Source organism: Lutra lutra, chromosome 18, assembly GCF_902655055.1.
Source record: "Lutra lutra chromosome 18, mLutLut1.2, whole genome shotgun sequence".
NCBI classification, from domain to species: Eukaryota; Metazoa; Chordata; class Mammalia; order Carnivora; family Mustelidae; genus Lutra; species Lutra lutra.
The window spans coordinates 3,697,279-3,705,556 of NC_062295.1; the positions used below are offsets into that span (position 1 = coordinate 3,697,279).

Consider the following 8,278-nt stretch of genomic DNA (forward strand, 5'->3'; position numbering starts at 1 on the left):
CTGATGCTGTTGTCTTTTTACGGACCTCCCCGGTCGCTCTGCTCTGTAGCCAACTATGGGAACCCCGGGTTTAGGGGACATTTTGCCGTGTCTGCAGATACTTCTGTCTCAACTGGGGGATGCTACGGGCATCTAGTGGTGGGGGCCAGGATGCTGGCCAGTATCCACAGAGCATAGGACGTCCCATGGCAAACTAACCCAGCTCCAAATGTCCACAGTGCCCAGGCTGGAAACCCAGGACTGCCACAGCTGAGTAGCCAGACTGTGGGTCATTTACAGGCCCCCCACTGGCCTGCCCAGGGTTGAGCCTCGCCTCCAGGAGTGCAAATTCTTTTTTTTTTTTTTTAAAGTATTTATTTATTTGACAGACAGAGATCACAAGCAGGCAGAGAGGCAGGCAGAGAGAGACGGGGAAGCAGACTCCCCGCCAAGCAGAGAGCCTGATGCGGGGCTCGATCCCAGGACCCTGAGATCATGACCTGAGCCGAAGGCAGCGGCTTAACCCACTGGGCCACCCAGGCGCCCCAGGAGTGCAAATTCTTGAGGGTGCGCAGTCTCCCATGTCTGACACACACAGCACCCCAGCCGCCTGCTCGCTGGGACAACCTGGGCAGACGCACGCCTACAGAGCAGAGCGCCCACGGAAACATACTTGCCTCTGCGATCTCCTGACACTCCGGGGGGGGGGGGCGTTTGGCAGTTATCTGAGCATTTCTCCCATCAGAATGCTGTGGTGAAGATTCAGGAGGCCCAAGACACCCTTCCCCTCCCTGTGTCCTGCCCCTCCGTCCCTCCTCTCTGCACAAGAACCGCCCTCACAGAGCTGTGGTCCCCTCTAGACCTCCTCTGCCCGGAAGGCCTGGGAGGCTGCTGGAAGGGTTTTCAGGGTGAGGACACAATTCCAGGACAGAAGCAACAGCTGGAGAGGGGGCCCAGCAGTCAGTCTTCTTCGGTTAACAGCCAGAGAAGAGTTGACCCCTGAGCCTGTCCAGGGTCCAGCCAGGGCAGAGACAGGCTGGGGAGGCCAGGTGGTGGCTCTGGGAACACCTGACCCAGGAGCATCGTCCTCAGGAGGCAGGACTGCCCGTGGGGAGTGCAGAGACGGCAGTCCAGCAGAACTTCTGAAACAGAAGAAACTCGCCAACCCACATTATCAGCTGCAGAAGACCCAGTGCCAGGCGGGCTATCCTAAGTTAGAGTGAGGTGTGCCTGTACCGAAGGCTGGGCAGAGACCTGGGCCTCTTTCCTTCTGCAATGCCCAGCCCCTCACAAGGTGTGCAAGGCTGAGGCCCCAGGAAGCCCCTTCCCCAGCAAGGGCAGCCAGAGGTGGTAGAGGGGTGCTGCGCAGAGCGGAGCACCACAGCTTCTCCTTTGGGGTGAGAGCAGGTGTCTGCCCCAGCCCAGCTTGGGAGCAGCCCGGGATCCCGTCTATCGCTCCTAGGTTGCCAGTCTCCTTAGTGACCAAAGGTTTGAGCTGCAGGCTGGACTCTGCCCTGGGCTCGTCCTGTCCCTGCTCAAGCCCCCACTGGCTCTGCACAGAAGCCGGCTATGCACTCCTTCCAAGGGGGAGGGCCCTGCTCTACCCAGCATGTTTGTTGGAGGCTGGGTTTGCAGAGTCCAGCCTGCAGCCAGCCCCAGGACCCTAACACACAACGAAAGGTCCTACATGAAACCCAAGCAGACCGGAAGGCAGCTGTTAGCCCTGGAGTTCAGGACCAGTCCAGTCGGACAGGAGGCAGGGTTTCTGGGAACACAGGCCAGAAATAACTTCATGGGAAGAGCCTTGGATGGGCAAGAAGGTTCCAGTGCCATGTTGTGACTGAGAGACAGCAGCAGACGGGTGCCGTGTGGAGGCAGGTGGGACCGGGGGTGCCCTCTGCTCTGGGCTGTCCATGCCCTGCCTCTCTGCACGGAGCCAGCCAGCAGCAAAGCTCAGGATGCGAGGCAAGACCACAGAGCCTGGTGGTGGTTTGAACTCTTTCTTCTCTTTTGTTAAAAGGAGGAAGGGAAAGGGTGTGAGGTACCCCCGGGTTCTGGGGGAAGCATGCAGGCAGCCCCAGCAGGCAGGTGCTGGGGAATGGGTGGGAAGAGTCCTGGAGTTTCCCACAATTCTTTTTTCTGCAGGGAACAGCAAGGCTGGCTGAGCAGGGGGTGGGAGAGAGGGGCAGGGCCCTGGGGAGACAGGTGGCAGACAAGGGGCTTGGGGGCTCACTCTAACATGCAAAGTCCAGCTGCCCCATAAACTAGGTTGCTTCTTGTAGAGCGACATACATATAAATACAGACACAGCTACACACACACATGCGGAGAAGCCTCTGCATTCCCGAGGGTGGGGATCTAGGCCTGCTGGCCCCTGAGGAGCTCCCAGGCAGGAGCCAGCCAAGTCTCCGCTGCTGTGGCGATTCTCCGCAGTCCCCTGGGGTGGGGCAGGGCGAGCGAGTCCTCTGGGGAAGGCTGCTTGTTCTCTGAAGTTCTGTCCACCAGCACCAAGACGACTCTGAACCACATCCATGCAAGGTGGGGGCCCCGTGCCTGCACTCCCATGTTTGCGCGCAGGCAGCCCGTGTGCTGGCACCAGGGTCCAGTCTCTCCCCTCCAGGGCTCCGGGGAACGGGGTGCAGACAGAGCAGGGTAAAGGGGGCCCGCGGAGACATCCTCTCCCCCGCCCCACAGGGTCCTGGCCTCCGGGAGGGGGAGGGGCCTCCCTTATCTCTCCGCCTCCATGGCAGGGTGCGCCCTCGGTTCTGAGGCGGCCTGTTGGGGGGCCAGGGGTGGCCAGTCTGACGCCGGGGAGGGGGGTGCCGGAGTCCACAGGGGCGGCTGCTGCAGCTGGTGGTGCTGTGGCCCCCCTGGGGGCGAGGCCGCAGATGGCCAGCTCGGTGCCGCGAAGCTGCCGGTGGCGGCGTGGGGGCAGTGCGGCGGGGGGGACGTGGCCGTGGCGGCCATCGGGCTGCCGCTGCCGCCCCCGTGAAAGCTCTCGGAAGCCTTGAGACGGGAGAACATGGTGAGGGCATCGGGGAAGTTGGGGGGCGTGGCGGGGGTGTTGGCAGGAGTGCACATCTGTGGGGGGAAAACAGAGAGGCTGGGGTGAGAACCCCTTCCTGGGAGGCCGCCTGGCCTCTCGCTGCCTCGTAGGAGGAGACCCACACTCCGCCACGGCTGCGAGCTTCTGGGCCTCTCCCCAGGCTGCCTTCTGGCTCCGGACACAGACCACTAGCTCGGGGCTCAGGGAGGGAAGGCGCAGCTGAGATGGGCTGGCCCAGCACACCCACCAGCAGTCCCCAGGGAGGCCCCCCCACAGCAGAGAGCCACTGTGGCTTCCTCAGGGGGGCGAGGCCTCCCTGCCCCGACCCAGGAGCACCCCCTATCGCCACCCCTGGGGCTGCAGGGACACTTACCATCTGGTGGTGGTGGCTGTAGGGGATGTTGGTCTCCTGGAAAAAGGCGCTGAGGGCCGTCTGTGGAAAGAAGGCCCAGATTTCATTACCCTCAGGCCCTTGCTCCCAGAATCTCTCAGCTTGGTGTGCCCCTGGGCCTGGCTACCGAGTGGGAGAGAAGGGAGTGGAAGGACCATGCCTGTCACCACTCAACACCTGCCACCCGCACCCTCCCCCAAGGAGGCGCGGTGGACTCCTGGGCAGGTCTGGAGGGGGTAAAGACACAACACTGCCTCTAGCTGGCACACACCTAATGTGGTCACTGTGACCTTGGGAGGGGAGCAGGCAGCACCCTTTCCAGGTCTCACGGAGAACGGCCTTTGACTGAAATTCTAGCCTGACTGTCACCAACTCCATGGGTGGCAACTCCCTAATCTGGGCCTTAATTTCCTCATTTTTAATTGTTTGTTTTAAAGATTTTATTTATTTGATGGAGGCACAGCGAGAGAGGGAGCACAAGCAGGGGGAGTGGGAGAGGGAGAAGCAGGCCTCCGGTGGAGCAGGGAGCCCGATGCCAGGCTCCATCCCAGGATCCTGGGATCATGACCTGAGCCGAAGGCAGACGCTTAACAACTGAGCCACCCAGGAGCCCCTCAATTTCCTCCTCACTGAGCCAGGGGATGGCACAGACTCCTGGATGTTAAGTCCATGACCTGACTCCCCTTTTCCTTGGCTGGCCATGGGAGATTGCCACAATCTGGGCCTCAGTTTCTCCATCTGCACAAGGAAACTGGACGAGGTGGTTTCCAGATACCAACCCCCCCCCAACCTGGCTTCAATAACCTAAGATCCACGTTGCAGCTGGGAGAGCCACAATTACGGAGGATGGTCTGGGCTTTGCCCTCATTGCCCCACTCACCCAAGCCTCCCTTGGAATGTTAAGGTGCAGAGCAGGAGGGTGACAGGAGGAGGTCTGCACCCAGGCTGGTGAGAAGGGGAGCGGGAAAGGAGACAGTGTGCAGGCCTGTGTCAGACAAGCTCTTCTGGAGGCCCCGGGGACTGGCGAGAGGGGGGCTCCAGGAGCCCGCTGAGGAAAATGAGGCAGCCAGCTGCTCTTGCGTAAGTGCTGGGTGAGGGAGTGTGTGAAGGGTCTGCGTGGCCCTGCCAAGTCCCAGCCCCAGTCCCAGCTGCCCTCCATCATCACCCCTTTAGGCTCCCTGTCCCCTAAACACAGCCCAGACCAATCCCTTGCCCACCGCGTGCCCCCCGCCCCGCCCCCAGCACAGCCAGACCAAGCTGACTTTCAGGGCTTGCCCTGGGGTTTTGTCATTTTTTTTTACATTCAGATGAATTTTTCTGGGAATTTCCTGTTGGAGATGCCCTACCCCATTTTCTCCAAACAGGGTGTGGGAACGGGCTAGGGTTAAGTACCTTGTCTGGACTCCCTCCTACCTCGGAGCCCCGGGACACACCCAAACCATTCATTCCCAGCAGCAGACCCAAAGGTCCCCAGAGTGGGGATTCCAGGGAGAACCTGCGGCTGCCTTGAAGCACCACCACTTAAAACACCCAGGTCGTGCCCCCCCCCCCCCCCCCCCCGCAGCCACCTGTCCTCATTAACACCTGAATCACAGAGCTAAGACCCAAAAGACCACCTTAGCCTGGGTCAACCCTCAGCCTGTGAGCCTGTTAGGGGGAGGTTACTAAGGGGAAGGGGTAGCCCTCACTTTCATACAAGGACTTAAGATTTGGGGGTTCACCTCATTTTCACCTTACATGAACCTCCCTAGTATCCTTATCCTCCATTTTACAGATGTGAAACGGAAACTCAGGGAGCCACCAGAGCTACAAGTCTGAAGGAAGCTCCTGCCCCTCTTAGGGACAGAGTTTTCCCCAGACATTTCAATCCTCAAAGCTCCGTTTTTAATTCCCTCAATGGACACCAACCCGTGCTGAGAGACAGCCCAGCAGGTGCTAGGCTCGGTGCTGGGCTCAGAGTCCGGACCCACAACAGACTTCCCACTGGACACCTGCCTGCCCTGCCCCAGGCAGGGAGGGAGTGTATGCAGATGTGGGACTCATGCAAACTGCCCTGAATGTGGTTTTACAAGTTTTGCCACATCTAGCTCTGAGACAAACAGGCTGATTAGGGAGCTTCCTGCAGGGTGGGGCTGCAGGCCCTAGGGGGGTGGTGGTGGAGGGAGTGGCCATTCACTTCTTAGAGGTCAACTTCTCTACACTGGAGGTGTAGAGAAAACTGAGGCCAGAGGAGGGAAGGGACTTGCCCAGAGCAAGCGGCCTCCCATCCTGTGCTGTGAGGACCACAAAGGGGCAGTGGTCCCTCCTGAGAGCTCCGGTGGATGTGGGTGAGCAAAGTGCCCCCAGGGCTGGACAGGACACTGCTTCCCCAGGCTGTCCAAACCTTTGGGCTGCAATTCTGATCCCCATCCCACTCTCAGGAAACTGAGCCCTGGAATCCCCTGGCTCACTGTCCCCTCAGCAGACCCAAACCCCTTTCCTGGGATGGCTCCCCACCAGGAAATGAGGCTCCCAGGCCCTGGCTGGGCACAGACACCGGCTGGGCTGTGACCTTACACCTGTGAGGGGTGGAGCTCCAGGACTCTGGCCTCTTTCCTAGATACCACTCGGGGTTATTTCTGTGGCAGCTGAGTTAGGCAAAGCCAGGTGGCCTCTCGGCAGCACAAGCTGCGGCCACTAGCGCCCTATGGGTCAGGGAGGCCTGGTGGGTGGGGTCCTGACTGGGACAGCCCCACCTCCTGCCCAGCTGACTGAAAGCTACTGAGCCATGTAAACCACGCCGCGCACTGTGCAGGTAGTCCCTTGCCAGCATGGAGGCGGCCACCCGGGCACGCCTCTGGGGCGGGGTGCACGGATGCACACCCGTAGCTGTAGTGTGGGGCTCCAACACAGTACTGGTACACTCGTGTGTGTACACGCGTGGGCATCATCTGCAAAGACGGCGACGTGTGGGTACACGGAACACAGAGCCCGCACCCGCGCGCCGGGTGGACTGCGTGTTTACACACACGCCAACATGCCCGCACGTAGCGTGGCGCGTGCGTAAATACAAATGCACATGTACGTGAACACAGGCGCCGCCGAACTGCCCAGCGGGCACGCAGACCCTCAGACCCACTCGCGCGGGGCGGCTCTGCCGGCTGGCCCCGGGACTGCCTGTCCCACCCCGCGGCTCCCGAGGTGGGGGCGGCGCGCGATCCCCGCCCGGGCGTCCTCCTTCCGGCCTCCTACTGACTGTCCGTCCCGGCCGCGACGCCGCCCCGCCCTGGCCGTTACCCTAACAAAAGAGGGGGGTCCCCGCATCCCGACCGCCTGGGGACGCGGGGGGGGGCGGGGATTCGGGGCGCCGGCGGGGGCGGGCCTCCCCTCCCGCTCACCCCGCGCGGGCGGCGTTTCCGGGGGCCGCGTAGACGCGGCCGCGCCGTTCGGTCCGACCCGCAAGCCGCGTGTGCGCGCTAGGGCCCGGCCGCCGGGGCGCGCGGCCACCGGGACACCGAGCCGAGTGCGCGGCCCCGGCCCGGCCCAGGCAGAGCGCGCATCGGCACGTGTCCACACCGGCCCCCACACGCGCGGTTGGCGGGACGGACCCGGACTCAGACCCCGACCCCGGCCCCGGCCCCAGCCGCGCACCTCGAACTGCCAGTGGGCCGCCTGCAGCAGCTGCTTCGCCTGGTCGGCCGCGCAGCCCGCCGTCAGCACGAACTGGTTGATCATGACCTGGTGCTTGAGCTCGTCCATGTTCACGGACATGGCGCCGCCGCCGCGCTGCCCGCTGCCTCCCGTCGCCGCGCTCCTCCGCCTCACGCGTCCACCATTAGCGAGCCGGCTCCGGCTAATACAAATATTTACTGTGCGGCTCTGACTCACCGAGCCTCGCCTGGCTCGGGGCCGCGGGGGCATGCTGGGAGATGTAGTCCCGCGCCGCGGCCGGCCGGGGGGCGCAGGGAGGTGTGTCCGGACGCTGCCCCTGCCGTGTGCGGAAGCGGACGGGCGCGTCCGCGGGCCCTCTGGCTTCTCGGCCCGGTGTGCCTGGCTTCCCTCTGTTGAATGGGTGCACGCTTGGAAAGGGGGCCCCTAGACATTTTGGCACAAATCGTAGGCACTAGGACGTACAGCCCCGAAAGCCTGGCACACAGTAGGCGCCAATAAATACTCCTTTACTGAATGAATGTGCCTTCTAGGGCTTTGCAGAAAGCCACCGCCTCCAGGAAGCCTTCCGGTCTCCCCAGCGCCCCGAGCACAAGCTCACAGCGCCCACTCGTGATGCGGGTCCCTTCCCAGCCTGGCGCTCGGCCAGGCACACAGTAGACCCGAGGAACGTTTGGGATGGGATTGCGCCCGAACAAGCCGGCAAGGCGGGCAGGCTCTGGTGCCTCGGGGTGCCCTCCCCGCGGGGCTCCCACTTTCCCACGCAAAATCTCGTGCGTTCTGCCGGAAATCTCGGCTTCTAGGTGCGGGCGCCAGGACCTGGCGGAGCCAGTTCCGGGGCGGCCCCGAACTCCTATTCCCAGAATGCCCCGGTTTATTTGCATCGTTCTGTCCCGAATGACGTCAAGTGAGTGAGGCCACGCCATGGCCAATGAGCGGCCGCAGAGTGTTAGGACCTGGCCATATAAGGTAAACAAAGCTGGCCGCCCAATGGGGCTGCAGCGGGGGCGGGCGCTGGGTCGGGGACGGCGGGGGCGCGTCACGTGGCGGGCGGTGGTGGGACTGGGGAGCACGGGAAAGGGGGAGTTGCGGGTTGTGTTTACAGGTCCGCACGCGCCGCTTCCGGGTGACGTCGCGGTTTGGGCGTGCGGGGACAGGACGGGCTCGGAACGGGATCCCGGCCGGGGAGCGGGGAGAGGTCTGGCTCGGTCACC

The 8,278-nt window shown here is 62.8% G+C and overlaps 1 protein-coding gene across 1 annotated transcript; it reads right to left on the reverse strand.

Moving 5' to 3' along the window:
* Positions 1–1,963: 1,963 nt before the first annotated feature.
* On the reverse strand, positions 1,964–7,331 carry UBALD1 (UBA like domain containing 1). The gene is made up of 3 exons (XM_047714279.1): positions 7,047–7,331; positions 3,399–3,458; positions 1,964–3,060 (listed from the first exon to the last, which is right to left on the reverse strand). Exons 1-3 carry the CDS (start codon positions 7,314–7,316, stop codon positions 2,707–2,709), a joined length of 684 nt encoding a protein of 227 aa, XP_047570235.1. The 5' UTR covers positions 7,317–7,331; the 3' UTR covers positions 1,964–2,706.
* Positions 7,332–8,278: the final 947 nt, after the last annotated feature.